At 48.1% G+C, this 23,265-nt stretch overlaps 1 protein-coding gene across 1 annotated transcript in view; it reads left to right on the forward strand.

Annotated features, from left to right (window-relative positions):
• The window catches only part of JADE2 (jade family PHD finger 2), a 60,005-nt gene that overhangs the window by 32,110 nt on the left and 4,630 nt on the right, over positions 1–23,265 (forward strand). The window contains exons 6-11 of the mRNA XM_042781367.1: positions 4,009–4,220; positions 6,076–6,243; positions 7,777–7,893; positions 8,910–9,374; positions 19,455–19,572; positions 22,803–22,931. Of these exons, the coding sequence (XP_042637301.1) occupies positions 4,009–4,220; positions 6,076–6,243; positions 7,777–7,893; positions 8,910–9,374; positions 19,455–19,572; positions 22,803–22,931 (1,209 nt within the window). The remainder of the gene's footprint in view (positions 1–4,008; positions 4,221–6,075; positions 6,244–7,776; positions 7,894–8,909; positions 9,375–19,454; positions 19,573–22,802; positions 22,932–23,265) is intronic.

Here is a 23,265-nt window from a genome sequence, read left to right on the forward strand (position 1 = left end):
GTGTAATCCCTTCTCCATTACAAGATTGGAGAAATTACTTAATACCTATATGCCTCAGCTGGTGGGAAAAATAATAGTACATAACTGATGTTCTCTAGAGCCGCAGGAACCCAGGTAAGGGGGCGTAGACAGGCCAGGCACCCAGACGCAGGAGGCAGGAGGTGGGGGAAGAGCCAGTCCAAGACAGCCCAGGGGATCCAGGTAAGGGGAGGGAGAAAGGCCACATAACCAAGAGGCAGGAAGTGGGGGAGAAGCCAGGGACAATAGAGCTGCAGGATCCAGATAAGGGGAGGGCTGAGGGGTTTCAAACAGCTAAGGAAGACAAACTTGTCTGTCAGTTTGTCATACTGTGGTAGCTTGTGTGTTGCTGTGAGATTTGAGGCTGTGTCTCAGATGCCAGCAGTGTTGCATGTGGTGCACGGGTTTTCAACACAGCTTACAGAAAGAGACAGACTAGGAAGAGGCCATCCACTTCTCAAACAGTAGGCCAGGGAAAACCTTAGGAATAGCTGAGAAACACTGTCTGATACATTACTAGACAACTTTATGAATAGCCCTGAAACATTGTCCGATACAGTGCAGGAAGACGAGCCCCTTGGGTCAGAAGGCACTCAAAATACAACTGGGAAAGAACTGCCTCATCAGAGTAGAACCAACCTTAATGATATGGATAAAATAAAGCTTTTGCGATCTCCATTTGCTGATATGGCATCATTCAAATTGAGGAGAAACACTTGCAAACATCCATTAATAATAGGAACATGGAATGTATAAACTATGAATCTAGGAAAATTGGAAGTTGTCAAAAGTGAAATGGAACACACATAAAGATTGATATCCTCGGCATTAATGAGCTGAAATGGACTGGTTTTGATCATTTTGAATCAGACGACCATATGATCTTCTATGCCAGCAATGACAGTTTGAAGAGGTATGGCGTGGCATTCATCATCAAAAAGAACGCTTCAAGATCTATCCTGAAGTACAATGCTGTCAGTGATAGGATAATATCCATACGCCTACAAGGAAGACCAGTTAATACTACGAATATTCAAATTTATGCACCAACCACCAAAGCCACAGATGAGGAAATTGAAGATTTTTATCAACTTCTGCAGTCTGAAATTGACCAAACATGCAATCAAGATGTGTTAATTATCACAGGTGACTGGAATGCAAAAGTTAGAAACAAAGAAGAATTACCAGTAGTTAGAAAATTTGACCTTGATGACAGAAGGTAACACTGGAGACCGCATGATAGAATTTTGCAAGACCAACAACTTATTCATTGCAAATACTTTTTTTCAACAACACAAATGGTGGCTGTACACATGGACATCACCAGATGGAGTACACAGGAATCAAATTCACTACATTTGTGGCAAGAGGCAATGGAAAAGGTTAGTATCTTCAGCCAAAACAAGGCCAGGAGCTGATTGTGGAACAGACCTTCAGCTGCTCATATGCAAATTCAACTTGCAGTTGAAGACAATTAAGTCCACAAGAGCCACAATATGACCTTGAGTACATTCCTTCTGAATTTAGAGACCATCTAAAGATTTGACACATTGAACACCAATGACTGAAAACCAGAAGAATTCTGGGATGACATCAAGAACATCATACATGAAGAAAGCAAGAGGTCATTAAAAAGATGAGACAGGAAGAAAAAAACAAAATGGATGTCAGAAGAGACTCTGAAAATTGCCCTTGAGTGGAGAGTAGCTAAAGCAGATGGAAGAAATGACAAGATAAAAGAGCTGAACAGAAGATTTCAAACAGCAGCTCGAGCAGACAAAGCCACTTCCTATAATGAAATGTGCCAAAGACCTGGAGTTCGAAAACCGAAAGGGAAGAACATGCTCAGCATTTCTCAAGCTGAAAGAACTGAGGAAAAAATTTAAGCCTCACATTGTAATATTGAAAGATTCTATGGGGAAAATATTGATTGATGCAGGAAACATCAAAAGAAGATGAAAGGAATAAACAGAGTCATTGTACCAAAAAGACCTGGTCGATTTTCATCCATTTCAAAAGGTGGCATATGATCAAGAACCAGTGGTATTGAGGGAAGAAGTTGAAGCTGCACTGAAGGAAGTGGTGAAGAACAAGGCACTAGGAATTAACGGAATACCCATTGAGATGTTTCAACAAATGGGAGCACCACTGGAGGCATTCACTTGGCCAAGAGATTTGGAAGACAGCTACCTGGCCAACTGACTGGAAGAGATTCCAAAGAAAGGTGATCCACAGAATGTGGAAATTATCGAACAATATCATTAATATTGTATGCAAGTAAAATCTTACTGAAGATAATTCAAAAACGGTTGCAGCAATATAGTGACAGACAACTTCCAGAAATGCAAGCTTGATTCAGAAGAGGACGCAGAACGAGGAATATCATTGCTGGTGTAAGATGGATCTTGGCTTAAAGCAAAGAATACCAGAAAGATGTTTACTTACGTTTTATTGACTCTGCAAAGGCATTTGATTGTGTGGGTCATAACAAATTATGGGTGACATTGAGAATTGGCAATTCCCGAGCACTTAATTGTACTCATGAGGAACCTGTACATAGACCAAGAGGCTGTCGTTCAAATGGAACAAGGGATACTGCATGGTTTAAAATCAAGAAGGGAGTGCATCAGGGTTGTATCCTTTCACCATACTTACTCAGTCTGTGTGCTGACCAAATAATCTGAGAAGCTGGACTATATGAAGAAGACCATGGCATAAGGATTGGAGGAAGAATCATTAACAACCTGTGATACGCTGACAACACAGTATTGCTTGCTGAAAGTGAGGATGACTTAAAGCACTTACTGATGAAGGTTAAAGAATACAGTCTGCAGTGTGGAATTCATCTCAAGATAAAGAAAATAAAAATTGTCACAACTGAACCTATAAGCAGCATCACAATATATGGAGAGAAGATTGAAGTTGTCAAAGACTTCACATTGCTTGGTTCTACAATTGACGCCAGTGGAAGCAGCAGTCAGGACATCAGACAACGTGTAACACTGGGCAAGTCAGCTGCAAAGGACGTCTTTCAAGTGCTGAAGAGCAAAGATATTTCTTTGAGGACTAAGGTGCACCTGACACAAGCCATGGTACTTTCAGTCGCCACATATGCATGTGAGAGCTGGGCAATGAGTAAGGAAGACCAAAGAAGAGTTAGTGCTTTTGAGTTGTGGTGCTGACGAAGAATTCTGGGAGTACCACAGACTGCTAAAAGAACTAACAAATCTGCCCTGGAGGAAGTGCAGCCAGAATGCTCCTTGGAAACAAGAATGGCCAGACTTGGTCTCACCTACTTTGGTCATGTTGTCAGAAGGGACCATTCCCTGGAGAAGGATGTCATGCTTGGTAAGGTGGAGGGTCATTGAAGGAGGGGAAGGCCCTCAGGGAGATGGATTGACACAGTGTCTGTGGCAATGGGCTCAAGTATAGCAAGGATTATGGAGCTGGCACAGGACCGGGCAATGTTCCATTCTGCTGTGCACAGGGTTACTATGAGCGGAAACGACTCAACGGCATCTAAGAACAATTGATGTTACTGGTTTTTGTAGTAAGTTTGAATGTTACATGAAGGGTGAGGGAGCACACAGTGTATCTTGGGTGACAGATGGAGCCAGAGATCAATTGTTAAGAGCCTCTTGGCTGGAACTCACTAACATGTCCCAGGAAGGGCCCTCCATACACACAGTACAAGTGGTGCATTTACCATAGAGCCAGCTGCACCCCAGGGACACATCCCTACAGCCAGTGATCTGCCTGTGCACATGTGTCTTTCTGGTCATAGGCAGGCTGTCTAAAGTCAGAACACCACAATGGACAGAGGCCTTGGACAATGCCTGGTCCAGCCCATTCTGTTTTCAGACCATAGAGCTGAGGCCCAGAGACGTGGCCCAGGTCACACAGCTGGTAAGTGGGAACTCTCCCATACACCTGGCCTGACTTCCAAGAAAGCTGGGCTCCTGACACCCTCTCCTGCTGTCCTGCCTACAGAGAGGCCAGGGCTGGATGAGCTGACATTAGAGCGTGTGCTAGAGGAGCTGGAGACACTGTGCCACCAGAACATGACACGGGCCATCGAGACGCAGGAGGGGCTGGGCATCGAATATGATGAGGATGTGGTCTGTGACGTGTGCCGCTCTCCAGAGGGTGAGGATGGCAATGAGATGGTCTTCTGTGACAAGTGCAACGTCTGTGTGCACCAGGTGGGTAGCCCCTTAGTGTCCCTAACCTCCCGTATACACACTCACACTGTCTGAGTAGGCCTCCATCCCTCTACCTCCAGGCAGAGCTGGTCTTCATGGCCATGAGACCTCTGAGACACTGTGAGCAAAAGACCCGTAGGGAGGAGATACAGGGGGGAGGAAGGGAATAGTATGAGTAGCCCATGGTGCCAGGGACACCCAGGGCCATTTGGCCTATCTCTGCCATCCAGACTTGAGTAAATACCTATTGGGTGTTATTTTTATCCTCTCCCCGACTCCTCTTAGACCAGCTCTCATTGAGGACCCTGCCACTCACCCCCATCCACATTCCTGCTCTGCCACTCCTCTATGTCCTGTACTTAAAATGAGGCGGCATAGTGAAGTTGATTGAGAGTAAAGCCTAGAGCCAGGCTCCCTGGTTTCAATTCATGGCTCTATCCTTTACATGCTGTGTGACTCTGGGCAACTTTCTCAACCTCTCTGGGCTTCTGTTTACTCAACTATAAATAAAAGTGAGAGGATTAGGTTACTTACTATCAGTTTTTTGCTTGAAACAGCATACTAACTGACAGAGACTATAAGAACTTAGGACAATTATTGGTATCCTAAGTTAAGTGTGGCCTACCCAGTCACCCCACCCCACCTCCCCACCCCCACTTGGGCCTCAAAGTGCTAGGTTTTGTGCATCTCTGGGCCTTGTTTGCAGAAGACCTGACTGGGATTAGAGGACCTCTCTCTGGGCAAGCCACTCTGAATTTGCCTTTGAGGCTATCTTTACCCACTGCTGATGGAAGCACTCTTGGGAAGCTTAGAATCAGGGGCTTCACCTGGCATGTATCCATATTACCAGCAGCTCTTAGATCCAAGTATCTCTTCCAACAACAGTAGGAGCCCTGCTTCCAGATCTCTTTGTAAATAATATGAACCTTAGGGTCTGTCCGTAGGCAGTGTACATTCTCAGTTGTGTATTGAACTTAAGGCTTCATGGACCCTCCTAAAGTCCAATCTTCCATTATGAACCTCTGGTTAAAGTGACTATGCCCAGTAGAGGGCAGACCTGAGTGAAACACAGGATTTACCTGAATGGTGACATTTCAGGTACAATCTGTAAGCAGAGAGCTTCCTAGGAAATCTCCCTCCTGGAGACTGGGGGTAGCATAACAAACCCCCAGTAGTATGTAGTAGTAGGGTAGGGCTAAGGCTGAGACCAGGACCATTCCATCAGCCTACTGACCAAATATGGATTGGCCAGTGCCTCTGATTCATGACTGTTTTAGTTCTGTAGTGCTGCTCTAATAGAAATGCAACAAATGGATGGTTTTAACAAACAGGGATTTATTCTCTTACAGTTTAAGAGGCTAGAAGTCCAAGTTCAAAGTGCCAGTTCTGGGGGCTGGGTGAAAGCCCCTCAACCTTGGGCTTCAGTTCTGCCTATTGCTCCCAGCCACTGAAGCTGGAGGCTTCTCTTAACTCAGACAGCCAATGGCTGCTGAGACAGATAAACCCAAGGTCAACAAGTAAAAAGGCACAGTCCCAAAATTACCAAGCAACACAGCAGGCCACTAATTGAAGTCCATTAACAATCTCAAGATCAGCAGGCCATTGAGATGAAGACTTGGCCAAATGCAGGATCCTGACGTGCCAAAAGCTCAAGACCTTTCTCAAAGTGTCTTACATACTAAAAGCAGACCACATCCCTAAGGCAGCTACTAAGCTGCTCATAGCAGATTCCACCATGGGTTGACTCTCTCAGTCTCATCATTGGGAATCCAGCTGCCCAGCCACTCAGAACCAGACCCAGCCAAGTTAACACATAACCTTAACTACCACAGTGACCATCCTGCTTTTTCCTCAGGCATGCTATGGGATTCTCAAGGTACCCACGGGCAGCTGGCTGTGCCGGACATGTGCCCTGGGTGTCCAGCCAAACTGTCTGCTATGCCCCAAGCGAGGAGGGGCCCTGAAGCCCACCAGAAGTGGGACCAAGTGGGTGCATGTTAGCTGTGCGCTGTGGATTCCTGAGGTGAGTATATGTGGGAGTCGGGCCACTCCAGGGAACAGCCTGTGGGGAAGGAGGTCTGCATGAAACTTAAAACTCTGGCAGCAGAGCACTGGGAAGAGAGTTCTGGGCCTCAGAGCACTGACGCAGTAGACTAACATCAAAACAGGAAGGTATCAGGTGATGGGGTTTAGGCAGAACTCAGGCAATAGCCCACAGTGAACTCAGCCTGTGGACTTAGGCACAAGTCAGATGGTAGTTCCCATGGGACAACAGATTATGGGCTACTAGGGGATTCACTTTGGGTCTGGGGTCTGGACAGGCAGCAGACTAGAAGAAGTAGGTTGTGGGTCCATCCAAACCTAGGCACTGAAGTTCCAGCCAAAGTGAAGCCATACATTTAAAACAAAAGTAAGCCACTGACTTTAAAGAAAATCAAGCAGTGAGCCTAATTAAAATTTAGTTAGTGGATATATTCCAGCTGTGGCTGGGATGGAGTGGGTGCCTAAGTGTGATCCAAGCTGGGGAGAGTTAGAAACCTGGGTTCATGGAAGCCCAGCCTATTTTATTTGAAATGGGAAATGCTGAAATTCACTAGCATTTCAGCTCCAGCCCTGCTGTGTCCCCTGATGCATAACATGGTTCTGCTTCAGTGCTGCCCAAGCCAGGAGTAAGCCAGGTGGCCTTCCCCTTGCTGGGCCTCACATTGCAGGCTTCTGTTGTCATTAGTGATGGTAGTGATGTAGTCATTAGTGTCAGCACTAGTTGCTTGCCCCCAGATCATCATTTAAGGGCTGGAAGTACTTCAGAGTGTGCCCTTGACTGGGCATAGTAGGGACAGAGGAACCAGTGAGAGCCTTATTGTGGGTCTTCACAGCCTCAGGGTGTGGTATCCATACTAGGGGTCTCTGTTCAGGACTTTTGGCCAGGGACCCTTCTTCCAGTCTCAGGCATGGACAGTGGGGGACAAATGTGGAGACAGTGGAGTAGGCAGATGAGCTGTGCCCAGTAGATATGGGCAGGGTTGTAAGTCGTCTGTCTCAATTGGAGGAGCAGGAGAGCTAAATAGAGGCATATATCCCAAGAGGAGATGCTGCCATGAGGCCCTTTTCTGGTGCCCAGGAAAATAAACAGAATATATAAAAATTGTAATAAAACTTTAGAGATGCTATTTACAAGGGCCTGAGGTATAGAAGAAGGGGGCACCTTTCATGCATTCATGTACATGCACACTCACACACACATACACACACAGATGCACCTCTATCTTGAGGCCCACCCAGTGAATCCTGTTCACTGATGTGCATTCTGACACATTTATAAACAATCGAAAATCAGTCACTGGTGAGCACACATTACACAGCTACCTAAACGCTTGGCTTCGGACAGTTAGGAGGGACTTGGGCCATGCTTGTTTGGAGTCAGGAAAGACATGAGATTCAAGGCTTCTCCCACTGCCTTGTTTACCACCTGGTGTAGCAGACAACCCCTCCTTTGGGGTCCTTGGAGGCAGGCTGGGTACAAGGGGCCTGATGCAGCTCCCTATATCTTGCCCAGGTCAGCATCGGCTGCCCCGAAAAGATGGAGCCCATCACCAAAATCTCACATATCCCAGCCAGCCGCTGGGCTCTGTCCTGCAGCCTCTGTAAGGAGTGCACCGGCACCTGCATTCAGGTACGTGGCTCACCCCACCCCCTGCTTACTGGGAGCCCATGTAGGAGCCAGTGCACTGAGGGCACTTCTGGGCAGCCTGGTAACCAAGCAGGTGCCACCATCCTCCACCCACCTTCATGGTGCTGCACACAGGCACTGGTAGGCCAAGGAGGCATGGGACTGGGACCCCACAAAGGGGCCATTCCTCTATCCCTCATTCCTCCAGGGAGGGACAGCAGGGCCTGAGGAGCTAAGGTTCACCACACCATTGCAGTACTGAGAACTCTGGCTTCCCCAAGAGTAAGTGCTTTTGGCCTGATACGTATATTGACCTCTCTTCTGATATCATATTTGATTGGTGGGAGGGGTAGAAATCAGACTTCTCCTCCAACTAAGCTAAGCTCTCCCAGCACAGAGCAGGGCTCTGCTAGTCTGTCCGTAGCAATGGGTCCCAGTTGCTAGTGTGCATTCGAATCACTTGGAAGCCTTGTTAAAGCAGATTGCTCGTCCCCACTCCCAGAGGTTTTGACTCAGTAGGTCTGGAGTGGAACTGAGAGTTTGCTTTTCTAATGAGTTCCCAAGTGATGCTGATGCTTTTGGTCTGTAGGTTGTGGGTGTATGTGTGGAATCATCCTTTTTTCCCTCTCGTCTCTCCAGGAATAGAGTTGCTGTTGAAAAACTAGATGTGCCTCATCCATCTGTAAACCAAAAGCCAAACCTGTTGTCATTGAGTCAATTCTGACTCATAGCAACCCTTTAGCATAGAGTAGAATTGTCCACAGAGTTTCCAAGGCTGTGAATCTTTATGAAAGCAGATTGCCAAGTCTTTCTCCCAAAGAGAGGCTGAAGGGTTTGAACTGCAGACCTTTTGGTTAGCAGCTGAACACTTAACCACTGTGCCACCAGGGCTCACTTAAATTTAGGTATTTTGGGCTCTCAGTGGAACACTGGGGGAAGCCCCACATTCTCCTCGCCCCTCCCAGTGCTCCTTTCCTGCCCCTGGGCTCAACCTGACACTGTCCTTCCTCTCCTGCCAGTGCTCCATGCCTTCCTGTATCACAGCGTTTCACGTCACGTGTGCCTTTGACCACGGTCTAGAAATGCGGACTATATTAGCCGACAACGATGAGGTCAAGTTCAAGTCCTTCTGCCAGGAGCATAGTGACGGGGGCCCACGGGGTGATCCTACATCTGAACCTACAGAGCCTAGCCCAGCTGGTGAGGACCTGGAAAAGGTGACACTACGCAAGCAGCGGCTGCAGCAGCTGGAAGAAGACTTCTATGAGTTGGTGGAGCCGGCCGAGGTGGCTGAACGGCTGGACTTGGCCGAGGCTCTTGTTGACTTCATCTACCAGTACTGGAAACTGAAGAGGAAAGCTAATGCCAATCAGCCACTGCTGACCGCCAAGACTGACGAGGTAGACAACCTGGCCCAGCAGGAGCAGGATGTGCTTTACCGCCGCCTCAAACTCTTCACACACCTGCGTCAGGACTTGGAGAGGGTGAGTGCCTCTGCTGCCCAGGACTAGCCATGACTCAGACTGTGAGCTTTGGCCAGTTGGCCCTTCCTTGGGTGGTGGTGGGGGCAGGGGTCGCCAAGGGGCTGAGGGCTTTTAGGTCTTAGAAAGAGCAGAGCACACTAATACTTTGAAGAACAGAGAGGACCCAGCTTGTTGAGTTTTCTGAGTTTCTTGTTCCAGCCCTTTGGCATTCCTGGTGAAGAGTGGGGACCTTGCCATGGTCATGAGGCTGAGGAAACACCAGTGATGGGGCAAGGACCCCAGGCTTCTTAACTTCCAGCTGCTACTACATTTGTGGCCTCAGTAGGCCCTGCCTTGTCCTGATACGTGAGCTTCTGGTTAGAATCTGAGGCAGGGGAGGAACTCGAGCCTGCCAGGCTGCTACCCTCACCTGTGCTGAGAGCATAAGCCTCAGATACAAGGATTGTTCAGTCAGCCCAGCCAGCATGTGCTGGGCCAGGCAGGGTAGAAAGATGTGGGTTCTAGACTGAGGGAACAGCTGAGCAGAGGCCCAGAGGCATGCAGTGTGTGTGAGGACTGGCAGCAGCCTGTATGGGTGAGAAGGATAAGGCTGCAGAGGCCGGTCGCTGGTAGATCTTGGGCTGCGTTGGTGACCAAAGTGTGTTGGGAAATTGCAGAAGCATTATAATCAGGGAATGCCCTGATGTGGTTGGAACTTCTAAGTCCTCCTAAAGGAGTTCTGGTGGCATAGTGCCTAAGGTATTTGACTGCTAATAAGAAGGCTGGCACTTCAAACCCACCAGCCACTCCTTAGAAGGAAGATTGGGCAATCTGCTTCCGTAGAGATAACTGCCTCAGAAATCCAAGGAGAGGTTGCTATGAGTTGGAATCAACTCAACAGCAGTAAGTGAGAGTGAATGAATTGGCTGAAGGGCCCCCAGCTGTTTGCCGGGTTAGAGAAGAGAGTGGCTTGATCCAGAGTGGTGGATTTGGGGTGAGATGAGAAGGGTGGCAGAGATAAGAATACGTGCTGGGCTGTGGTCGTGGTACTAATTAAGCACAGCTGACCTGGAGCATGGATGCCCCCAAATTCTTCCAATCCCCTGTAAGGAAGATGAGGCAAAGGTCTACCTTTATAGGGTGTGTCCTTAAATTTGGTCATTCTGATACCCCCAGGCCACCTCCAGCTGCTGGTGGATCACTCTCTCCCCAGGTTAGGGACATCCCAAGGACAAAGCAGGTTGTTGTGGCCTCTTCCTCTCTGGGACATTAAGGTCTAGGATTCCAGAGCATGTGGTATCAAGACATGTCACAGTGCTCCACATTGTGTAGATGCACATGCCACCCTGTCTGCAGACTGTGCTAGGAAACAGCCCTTTGTGTGGCCTCAGGTAGTTGCTTTTTAAATCTGCATCTCAGTTGGTAAGTCTGTGACATAGGCAGAGTAAATCAGCAGGTGTTGTAATGTGCTATATAGGGGGAAATAAGAGGTGGAGGTCCTGAATCTGCCTCACTCACCTTTACTGCACTCATCTGTCGTGAGGTCTGGTTGAGGGAGAAATGGCCCTGGTTGGCCTGGGAAGGAACAAGTCCTCCACTAGTTCAGAAAGGGCCAGGTAGGGAGGAGAGACCACATGTCCTAGGTTCTAGCCAGTGCAAAAGGCAAGGCCACCTGCACTGCAGCCCCCATCTCCTGGGTAGCCCAGCTGCCTGTCACATATGGCAGGTGCATCAAGTACAAGTTCTCTGAGAACCACAGCTGCTTCCAGATTTGTTCTTTGGACACCCCATCTTTACCCCTAATGTCTCCAGCACAGACCCCAGCTTTTGTTCCTGGTCTGTGCTTAACCTCTGTGGACTCTTCTGCCATGCCTTGTTAGGCTGTGTGGGGAGGCCAGGGGATGGGCTCTCACTTCTTTAATCATCACAGTTGTCCTGAGAAAAGAAAGGTGAAGTGGTTTCTCTCAGCCCTACTGAGCACAGAGAGGTGAGGTGACAGGAAGCCTTAGGAGAATTTGTGTTTCCTAGCTAAGGGAGACAGACTTGTCTGTAAGTTTGTTCTACTGTGCTGATGTATTGCTGTGAGTCTTGAGGCTTTGCCACTGGTGTTTCAAACCCAGTGGGGTGCAACTGTTGCACAGGCATCAGCCGGTCTTGCAGACTGAGACAGACTAGGAAGAAGGAGGAGGTCATCAACTTCTCAAAGAATTGGCCAGGGAAAACCTTATGAATAGCAGAGAAACACTGTCTGACACATTACTGTGCAACTTTATGAATAGTCCAGAAACATTGTCTAATACACAAGAGGAAGATGAGTCACTTAGCTTAGAAAGCTCTCAAAGTAGGACTGGGAAAGAGCTGCATTATCAGCGTAAAATCAGCCTTACTCATATGGATAAGATAAAGCTTTCGAGACCTCCATTTGCTGATGTGGCACCACTCAAATTGAGGAGAAACAGCGGCAAACATCCATTAATAATCAGAACATGGAATGTATGAAATAGGAACTAGGAAAATTGGAAGTTGTCAAAAATGAAATGGAACGCATAAAGATTGATATCCTAGGCATTAGTGAGCTGAAATGGACTGGTTTTGGCCATTTTGAATCAGATCACCATGTGGTCTACTATGCCAGGAATGACAATTTAAAGAGGAATGGTGTGGTGTTCACCATCACAAAGGATGTTTCAAGATCTGTCCTGAAGTACAATGCTATCAGTGATAGGATAATAACCATATGCTTACAAGGAAGACCCATTAATATGACTATTATTCAAATTTATGCACCAACCACCAAAGCCAAAGATGAGGAAACTGAAGATTTTTATCAACTTCTGCAGTCTGAAATTGACCAAACTTGAAATCAGTATGTGTTAATTATCACTTGGTGACTGGAATGCAAAAGTTGGAAACAAAGAACAATCACCGGTAGTTGGAAAATTTGGTCTTGGTGACAGAAATAATGCTGAAACTCGCATGGTAGAATTTTGCAAGACCAATGACTTGTTCATTGCAAACACCTTTTTCCACAACACAAACAGCGGCTGTACACGTGGACTTCACCAGATGGAACACACAGGAATCAGATTGACTACATCTGTGGCAAAAGGCGATGGAAAAGCTCAATATCTTCAGCCAAAACCAGGCCAGGAGCTGATTGTGGAACAGACCATCAACTGCTCATATGCAAGTTCAACTTGAAGTTAAAGACAATTAAAACAAGTCCATGAGACCCAAAATATGATCTAGAATATATCCCTTCTGAATTTAGAGATCATCTAAAGAATAGATTTGATGTATTGAACACCATTGACCGGAAACCAGATGAGTTGTGGGATGTCATCAAGAGCATCAGCCATGAAGAAAGCAAGAGATCACTAAAAAGACAACAAAAGAAGAGAAGACCAAAATGGATGACAGAAGAGACTCTGAAACTTGCCCTTGAGTGGGTAGCTAAAGCAAATGGAAGAAATGACAAGATAAAAGAATTGAATCGAAGATTTCAAAGAGCAGCTCGAGAAGAAAAAGCCAATTATTATAATGAAATGTGCAAAGACCTGGAGTCTGAGAACCAAAAGGGAAGAACATGCTTGGCATTTCTCAAGCTGAAAGAATTGAGGAAAAAATTTAAGCCTCGAGTTGCAATACTGAAAGATTCTAAGGGCAAAACAATGAATGATGCAGGGAACATCAAAATAAGATGGAAGGAATACACAGAGTCACTGTACCAAAAAGAAGTGGTCAATCTTCATCCATTTCAGGAAGTGGCATATGATCTAGAACCAATGGTACTGAAGGAGGAAGTCAAAGTTGCAATGAAGGAATTGGTGAGAAACAAGTCTCCAGGAATTGATGGAATCCCCATTGAGATATTTCAACAAATGGATGCCGCACTGGAGGCACTCACTCGGTTACATCAAGAGATTTGGAAGACAGCTACCTGGCCAACTGACTGGAAGAGATCCATATTTGTACCCATTCCAAGAAAGGTGATCCCACAGAACGTGGAAATTATCGAACAATATCATTAATATCGTACGCAAGTAAAATCTTACTGAAGATAATTCAAAAAAAGTTGCAGCAATATAGTGACAGAAATGCAAGCTTGATTCAGAAGAGGATGTGGAACGAGGAATATCATTGCTGGTGTAAGATGGATCTTAGCTTACAGCAGACAATACCAGAAAGATATTTACTTACGTTTTATTGACTCAGCAAAGTCATTTGATTGTGTGGGTCATAACAAATTATGGGTAACATTGAGAAGAATGGGAATTCCCGAACACTTGATTGTATTCATGAGGAGCTTGTACCTTGACCAGGAGACTGTCATTCAAATGGAACAGAGGGACACTGCATGGTTTAAAATCAGGAAGGGAGTGCATCTGGGTTGTGTCCTTTCCCCATACTTATTCAGTCTATATGCTGAGCAAATAATCCGAGAAGCTGGACTATATGAAGAAAAACATGGCATCGGGATTGGAGGAAGAATCATTAACAACCTGAGATACGCTGATGATACAACTTTACTTGCTGAAAGTGAGGATGACTCGCACTTACTGATGAAGATTGAGGAACACAGTCTGCAGTATGGATTACATCTCAATATAAAGAAAACAAAAATCCTCACAACTGGACCAATAAGCAGCATCACGATAAAAGCAGGAAAGATTGAGGTTGTCAAAGAATTCACATTGCTTGGTTATACAATCAAGGCCAATGGAAGCAGCAGTCAGGAGGACATTAGACAACGTGTAGCACTGGGCAAGTCGGCTGCAAAGGAACTGTTTCAAGTGCTGAGGAGCAACGATGGCTCCTTGAGGACTAAGGTGCGCCTGACACAGGCCATGATATTTCCAATCGCCTCGTATGCATGTGAGAGCTGGACAATGAATAAGGAAAACCGAAGAAGAGTTGATGCTTTTGAGTTGTGGTGCTGGCGAAGAATGCTGAAGGTACCATGGACTGCTAAAAGAACTAACAGATCTGTCCTGGAGGAAGTGCATCCGAGATGCTCCTTGGAAGCGAGGATAGCCAGACTTCGTCTCACTTACTTTGGTCATGTTGTCAGAGGGGACCATTCCCTGGAGAAGGATGTCATGCTTGGTAAGGTGGAGGGTCGACGAAGGAGGGGGAGGCCTTCGACGAGATGGATTGACATGGAGGCTGTGACAATGGGCTCAAGTATAGCAGGGATCATGGAGCTGGCGCAGGATCGGGCAGTGTGCTCTGCAGGGAGTTGCTATGAGTTGGAAGTGACTTGACAGCACCTAACAACAGCAGGGTTTGAGTTCAGATTTGGACCTTGTTTTGGTTACCTCTGTGCCGTTCTAACAGAAAATAACCACAAATGGGATGCCTTTAACAAACAGGAGTTTATTCTCTCACAGTTTGGAGGCTTTAAGTCCGAGTTCAAAGTGCCAGGCTCTAGGGGCTGGGTGAAAGCCCCTCAACCTTGGGCTCCCAGCCCTCCGGAGTTAGAGGCATCTCTTCCCTCAGCAGCTACTGGCTGCTGAGGCTGACAAGCCCAAGGTTAACAAATAAAATGGCATAGTCCCAATGTTACCAAACCACATGGCAGGCCATTAATTCAAGTCCATTGAAAGTCCCAAGATCAGCAGAGCGTGGCAGGCTGCTGAACAACAACATGGCCACATGTAGGGTTCAAGTGTGCCATAAGCTAGAGACCATTCCCAAAGCTGCTGCTTATGTATGGGAAGCAGACCACCTCCCTAAAGCAGCTACTCAGCTGCTCCAGTACATTCTACCATGGAGTTAATTACCAGTCTTACTGTGGGGAATAACTATATCCAGCTGCCCAGCCACTCAGCTAGGCCCAGCCAAGTTGACACACAAACTTAACTACCACACACCTTATTATAAGAGCTGTTGGGGAGATAAATGTTGGCTTATCCTCTACTCCATAAATGCCCTGGGCAAGAGCATCCTTTATTGATCCCTCAACACTCCTACTCCAGTATCAACTGGTACAGGTAGGGCCAAGGGCTGGGATGCCAGCAAGTCTGTTGGGGTAAGGCTCTGGGGTTCCAGGGCAACTGGAGCTGCTGTACAGACCCCTCTAATGGAGGAACAGAATCTTCCAAAGTCAAGTGTAAGCCAGTCCACACTCCTCCAAGAAGAGGAAGCAGAGGAGACTGAGGTCTGTAGCTTCTTAGGGCTCAGGAGAACCCTGTCAAAATACTGCTTCCCTAGCAGCCACTTAGCTGGGCTTGGGGACACGAGCTTGACAAGATCTAGGAGGACACAGAGCTCTGGGCACCAGCCGAGAGCAAAGTAAAGGAATGTACTGCCCTAGCAGAACCAAGGAGAGGAAGGGCATCAGGCAGAGTGATGTGTCAGGCTCACCTTGGCCTTGGGGCCTGTCATGGCCACACGTTGGTGACAGTGAATGAACAGGCCTAGGAACTATGCTGTGGAGGAGGGTGGCCTGCCTAGGCCTAGTTTCTGACCGTAGACCAGTGCCAATGGCCAAGAGTGCCTGGGGCTGGTGAGCTGACCAGCTTGGGCATGGAACCATTAAGGAGGTGGTGCAGGGGTTAAGAGCAAGGCCTGGAGAAGGGCTGGGTTTGCATCCAGTTCGAGCACTTTCCATTCCTTGTTTCAGTTTCTAATTCTTTGAGTTTCCCTTTTCTTGTCTGTAAAATGGGACTAAGGATCATCCTAACCTTGGGATCACAGGGAAGACGGGGTACAGAGCTTAGCACAGAGCCCTCAGCTGCAGCCATGATTGTTGTCGCCACTCTGGCTGTGCAAGCAGTTTGACTCCTAGAAGAAGGGTAGGTGGGAGGCTGTGCTTTGCACTCCAATGGTACACTGTATGGGGGGGGGGCGATGGAGTAGGGGTGTCCTCCCTGGTTGATCACTTGTCCCCTCCCTTAGACTGGGCGGGAGTCTTCTCCCTAAGAGAAGCTGTAGCTGGGTCCATGTTGCTGGCCCCAGCATGAAATCCCATTTTATGGTCAGCCCAGAAAATTTGCTCTCCTAAAATTTCAGCTTTAGGCTTTGGTCCTGGCAGGCAGCTTGGGAAAACATGGCTGCGGCAGCTTCCCAGAGTTTTTCACGGCTAACAAAAATATTGCAGCAGTGACGATTAGCCCTATAAACGCTGACTGGTGTCCCCTAGCAACCACGCTGGCATCTGGGCTGCGCAGGGCCCTGCCGCCTGCGGCTCTGGATCTGGTTACCCAGAGTTTGTTTGAGATCTGGCCTGGCTTGAGGAGGGGCTAGGAGAGTGGGGCAGGTCACAGACACACACGCCCTAGATGATGGACATGTAGGGGCTCCCCAAGGCCTCGCTTCTGCAGGCTCTCCCAAGGAGAGGAACACTTAGCTAAGAAGTGGGTACTACATTCCCCTACACTTGCCACCTGTCCCCTTGTCACTTGGTCACGTACCACTTTTCTATCTTTGGTGCCTGGATTATAGACACTTTGGCCAAAACTTACCTTGTCCTGGGCAGCCTCAGCCTCCAGATCTCTGGCTCCTTGGCTCTAATCTCTCCCATCTCTAAGACTTATCCAACCCGTTTGTGGCCCTCCCCGACCCAAACCCAGTCACCACCTCGAACTGCCCTCTCCCAGGTCAGTAACTCAGAAATCCCCAAAGCTCCCTTCTTGAGGGCAGCTCCTCCTCTCGCTACTCACTTGCCTCTCAGGCACTCCCTGCTTCCCTATCTCCCATTCTCTGTAGTCCCACCCCATTTGGCATTAGCCCACTACCTGTACCTTTTCCACCATGTGGAGGCCATACTGCTGATGGAACCTTATGCAGGAGGAGTCACTGTCTGCCCGGAGATGGCAAGCCCCTCAGGAATGATCCTATCACTGAGCAGACAGGTGCCCCTATGGTATCTACCAGCCAGCCTTTGCAGGATACATGCTGACATAATGCCATTCCCACTTAGACTTGTTTTTTTTTTTTTTTTTTAACCAATTGCTATGTAGTCAATTCCAACTCATGGTGACCCAATGCATCTTAGAATAGAGCTATGCTGCATGAGGTTTGCAATGGCTGATTTTTCACAAGTAGATTGGCAAGTCTGTCTTCTAAAGTGCCAGTAGGTAGACTTGAACCTCCAACCTTTTTGTTAGCTGTCAAATGTGTTAACTATTTGTACTTTGCAGAGACTCCTCTTTGATACTACACTAAAATTCAAGAAATTGTACTTTTACTTAGCCTGTTGTTGTTGTTGTTATGTGTCATCGAGTTGGACCCAACTCATAGCGACCCCTCCTTGGGTTTCCAAGGCAGTATCACTATGGAAGTAGATTGCCCCATCTTCCTTCTAAGGAGTGGCTGGTGGGATTGAACCGCCAGCCTTCTGGTTAGCAGTCAAGTGCCTTAGGCACTACGCTACCAGAGCTCCCCTTTACTTAGCCTAGCTGCCCCTTTCTGGGAAGCCTTCTTTACCCACCCTGTCATTACTTGACAGGTCCTTTCATTTATTTGCTCAGCACGTATCTGCTCTGTTTGATGGTGAATCCTGAGAAGAAGAAAAACCCTGATGTTACTGCTTGCCTCTGAGCCCAGGACCCAGCACAGCACCAAGTTCACAGAGCTGCAGCCTGTGCTCAGAGGCATGAGGGAAGAGGCTTGTGGTAGGAGGTGCCTCAAAAGTGGTACTGAGGAGGTCCAGGATTTGAGAGGAAGTCAGACCAAGTCACTAGTGCTAGGGGCCGCAGACTAAGGCCAGCCCAGGGCTGCCTACTAGGGGATGCTGGCCGTAGGGGTGGAGATAGGTAGAGGTAGGTGGTTCCATCTAGGCCAGAAGGTGACATGTACCAGTGTGGAGTGCCACCGAGAGTCCATGCAGAGCCTATCCTGTGGAAGCCTGAGTCTGAACCAGGCGTTCTGGGATCTCCTTCATGATTAAGCTCAAGAAAGAAAGGAAAATAAATGCTTGTGCCCGGCAGAGAGATCTGACATCATAGCTACTCCCAAGCCTGGAGAAAATGTGATCATGCTAAGAAGTGGGGGCTCTAGAACCCAGAGGTCGCCCCCCAGCAGCAACTTAAGGATATGAAGATTGAATTCAGCCTTAAAGATACAGCCCAAATGGAAACAGAGGTACGAGCCTCTGGTGAGATCCCGGATTCAAGTTCAGCATCTCTTGTCCCTGCTGCTGGAGGGCTCTGTCCTGAGCTGAAGATGACCCCAGGCCAGGAGGTTTCTCAAGGGAGGGAGCCTGACCTTGGCTCCAGAAGTGTGACCCATCCTGAGAGCAGCCAATGAGGGATGACACACTGGCATGAAGTGCCAGATAGGCAGCAACATGACCCACCCTTCAGGTGCTTCCATGCCCCACGCACTAAGCAAGTTGGTCTCTTTGGCTCTGCAGGATTCTTCCTGGCTGGCTTACAGAAGCTGGAGAGGCCTTGCTCCTTAAGGAGGTCTGTGTCTGGTTGAATGAGCATGACCATGTGGACATCAGGGCCTTGGCTAGAGCAGTCAGGCCATGGCTTGAGTCCCAAAGCAGCAGGTGGACATGGATCAGCCAGACTGGGCACTGGTGGGCCAGGAACTGCCTGTCTGCTCCAGGCTATTCTGCTGGCGTGCTCTCTAGCTTCATGTACTATGGTCATTCAGGGCTCAGGGCAAGTGTTAATTTTTGCTTTGGGGCTGTGGCTGAATTTTTTTTGATGTGAAAAGAGGCCATGGACAGGAAGCAAAAAGGATGGACCTTTGAGAGGCTTTGATGAGCCTTGGTCTAGAGGGAAAAGCCACTATGTTGGAAGGGCCTTGGAAGGCAGCATGGCTGACTATGCCAAGAAGTTAAGTCTGAGAAGAAGAAAGGTGGAGTTCCCAGCTGGAGCTCACTAGATGTTTTCCTCCGCCCACTCTGGCTCAGCCAGGGGCCACAGAGCCAATTCTGTCCCTGGGTATGTAGTTTGAATCGGAATTGTGGCACAGGGCTGAGGGTGCACTCGGGGGTCTAGGAATTGACCCCCAGATGTCCTGGGCAGGATAGCAGTGTAGCAGCTAAGACCTTTGCCCCTTCACCAGCAGAAGGCCCCCCAGAGCTGGGAGGTCAGGGGTGGCTGCCCACGAGTAAGGTGGGAAATCTCTCTTGTGTTTCCTCAGGTTAGAAATCTGTGCTACATGGTGACAAGGCGCGAAAGAACGAAACACGCCATCTGCAAACTCCAGGAGCAGATATTCCACCTGCAGATGAAACTTATTGAACAGGATCTGTGTCGAGGTAGGCATGTTCCCTGCCCACCACTGGCCGGCCATTCTCTCCGGGATGGGTCTTAAGGAGGGTGTGTCTTTAGAGCCTGGTAGGGGCATGTGTGTGGAGCCAGAATCCACTGGCCTCCACCCCTGCCCTCAGCCATCTAATTAATAGGTTGAAAGGGGTACCTCCCAGTATTTTAGTTGTGTGTTGGTAGGCAAAGAGCTACAGGTTGGAATGTGGGCATCAGGCTTCCCTCAGGGAACCCAGGCAGTGCCACGGCCACAGCTGTTCAGGAGCTAACTGCATGTGAACAGGTGTACACCAAAAGTCCTAGTGGCTCTATAGTAGTATGGAGAAAGGCCAGAAGGCTGAAGAGCCTCCCCAAAGCTCACCCCATCTTCTTGGGTGTTGATCCTGAAGAAACTGCACAGAGATGAAACACAACTACGGGGTTCTTTCTTTCTCATCCTGTGTGACTTGGGATTCAGGCCCTGCACCAGTAGGTTTTCTCCTCCAATTTTCTTCTGATTCTCTTAACCATCACGTGCATTCTGGAAATCGAATAATAAGAAATCTCTGATACTGCTCTTACCTGTTGATTGTGGATATTGCCAGGGCCTTTCCTGGAGTGTTGACATTTTAGGGCGGGCAGTGCTTTAACCCAAAAGAATGATACTCTAATGTAAAATTACATGCCACAGAAGTAGCTGAATGAGGAGAGCTTTTGAGCTAAGGGCTGCTGCTGCCAGCTCAGCCTCTGGGTATGACTGGGCCCGAAGTGGAGAGAAGTGCTGCTGGGCTACCATTGGAGTGATTAATCGAAAACTGACAGTACTCCAACCCTGCTCGAGAGCTGAGCTGCATCATTGTACTTTGGAATCACTACCCACTCTGACCTGAGAAACCAGCACTACTAAGTGTATGTGCTGGATCAGGGCAGGTTGCAGCCATGCAGATGTCAGAGCTCGCTGTGGACCTCAAGGCTGGCAGTTTCCAGGTTTCCGAAACTTTCCAGGTTCCCTCTTGTGTTCATTGGTTCAGTGAACACTAACTGAGCACCTACTGTGTACCCTGCAAGGCACACTTCAAGGGACTGAATGGACTGGGTTCCTGCCCTCATAGAGCTCACCACCTGGAAGAATAAAGAAAATGAACATCTTGAAGAGGTAACTGGTGACTGAGAAGCTAAAAGTGGTGCCAATGCAGGGACAAAAAAAAAAGATGGCTTAACAGAAGAAATGGTACTAGAGCAATGTCCAAAGACTTCTTAGCATCTGCTGTGGCCATACATACAGAAGGAAAGGTGGTCCAGGGCCCAGGGCCCCATGCACAAGGTACCCACAATCAAGGAAGCATTGAATGGAAAGACATGAGCAGTGCCCTGAGGCACAGAATTCTGGAAACCAGTGAATCAAACTGGTTCTTCCTGGTTCAGTTACAGCCAAAAGAGAGAAAGCAGAATGGACCAGAATTTGTAAAATGTGGGTGTACCAGAATGATAACCAGAATAGGAAAAATTATGAGTTAACACCCTGCTAGACACTTACTCCTTCTTAAAAACTATGTGTGTGTTACATAGCAACCAAATCTCTTGACCAGCAGAGTCATAAACAGCAGTGCCCGGCTTAAAAATAGCAACTGACAGTGCTGCCTAGAGTGTGTTTCGCTCTACACAGTCCCTGGCAATAATCAGTCCTCTTGCGTCAGGCTCCTGAAAGGGCTCACTATGTCTCTTCCGAGTCTCCCATTCCAAGGCTTATACTTAGTTTTTTTCCATTGTGATTATTGTTCTGGTACACCTATATTTTAGAAATTCAGGTCTGTTCCAGTTTTGCTGCATCATCCATGGCTGAATAATTGAAACCAGTTCAAAGCCCTGCTGGAAACATGATCAAGACCCTGGAGGGACCCAACCATGCATTGCAATGATGGCATTTACAGCTCCTGAGCTGCGTGACAGTTCAGGGCAGGGAATTTGAAAAGAAAACTGGTTTACCCCTGCCAGAAGCTGGTGGCTATACTGTAGCAATGCTTGACCCTTGGGGTGTGACATGGGCTTGTAAGCATATTGCCGATGCCTGTTTTGGCCAGAGAACTGAAGAAGGCCACTCAGTGGGGATGATATTTAGCCTGCAAGCTAAACCAAGTAAAAGAAAAGACAAGGAAACAGTGTATTTGGAGACCTAGAGGCCAGAGCAGGTCTTGTTAGAGAAACTAGTAGGCAGCTGACATGGCTGCAGCTAGGGCAGAAGGAAGAAGAATAAAGTGAACCTGAGGCGGTGTCAGGGTCAAGTGGACAAGGCTTTGTGACCTGAAGAAGGAGCTCAGACTATTCTCAGAGCAGTGAGGAACCACAGAAGCCTCCCCCCCTCCAAGTATTTAGGCATTGACCCTATGTTATTGATGAGGAGACTGAGGCCAGCAAGTAGGAAGCACCTGCCCTGAAATTACACAGTGAGTTAACAGCAGAGCTAGGAAGATTTTCAGAGCTGGGGCCGCACCTCTCATTCTACTTAAAGTCTTACTTGGGAAGCTCTCTTCCTTCTGTCTGAGATGCTGGGACAAGAGCTTGTATCTGAATGTTATGGGCCCTCTCCCTCCATGTGTTCGTTCCCTGCTCCAGTGTTCTCTGTAGCTCCCTAGACCTACCTACATGGTCATGGACTGAAGGAAGGACCAGGTGTGTACTATGAATCTCCATCTACTACCTGATCTTGAAAGTAGACCAGGAGACTGAGGCAGGGGACTTAAGTTAAGGGAGCCAACCACTATATCAGGACTGGAAACTGAGCCTCTTGACTCCTGAGGTAGTGTTCTTTCCACTTTCATGTTCATCTCCTTGGCCTAGCATTTGAGGCCTTGCCCTGCCCAGACTTGCCCTCAGTCAACTTTCCCACCTACCAAGAAGCCCTGTAGATCATGTAGGGTATAACTTACATGTAGGTCTGGTCTACACATGCCTTTCTTCTTAGCCCTGTACCCTTCACAAGACCCTAAGCCCTTCAAGGCCAGCAATGGGCAGTTACCCCTCTCCCCTCCATTGGCTGTCCTTTGGCCTCCTCTGACCCACTGGAGCCCAGTTCTCCCAGGATCACTACAACTCTCACTGGGAGCACAGATGAAGGGCAGAGTGGCCTGGAGGGTGAGCCACTGGGTTGTTCGAGGACTTCTGGGATAATACGCAGTGATCTTGGTTCTGACTGAGATAGCTTGAGATAACTGCTTCCTTCCTTCTCTTGCTTTCCCTGATGCAGAGCGGTCTGGAAGGAGGGCAAAGGGCAAGAAGAACGACTCAAAAAAGAAAGGCCATGAGGGCCCGAAGGGCAGCCCCGAGAAGAAGGAGAAAGTGAAGGCCGGGCACGAGTCTGTCCTAGGGCAGCTGGGTGAGTGAGTGGCCATGCTGGCCTGTTGGACACAGCCAGGCTTGCACCATCACCTGACTTTGCATCCCCATAAAGCCAAGGAAGACCACAACATCCCCACTGCACAGAACAGGACACTGAGGCCTAAGTGGGGTGTGACCAGACCCTCCCAGGTACGCACATCTTATATCCACAAAGGAGACCAAGATCTCCGAGGCCCATCTGACATCCTGAGAAGACCACCATCTGTGGACTGGAAGCTTAGGAACTACTTGGTCATTCCTTGGCTGGGTACCTGGATGCTTGATTTTCCTAGAAGCCCTCAGGGGGGGCCTCAAGGCCTTCTAGACCCTTC

The sequence above is a fragment of the Orycteropus afer genome, unplaced genomic scaffold, assembly GCF_000298275.1.
Source record: "Orycteropus afer afer isolate SDZICR_OR568_19922 unplaced genomic scaffold, OryAfe1.0 scaffold00112, whole genome shotgun sequence".
Lineage (NCBI taxonomy): Eukaryota > Metazoa > Chordata > Mammalia > Tubulidentata > Orycteropodidae > Orycteropus > Orycteropus afer.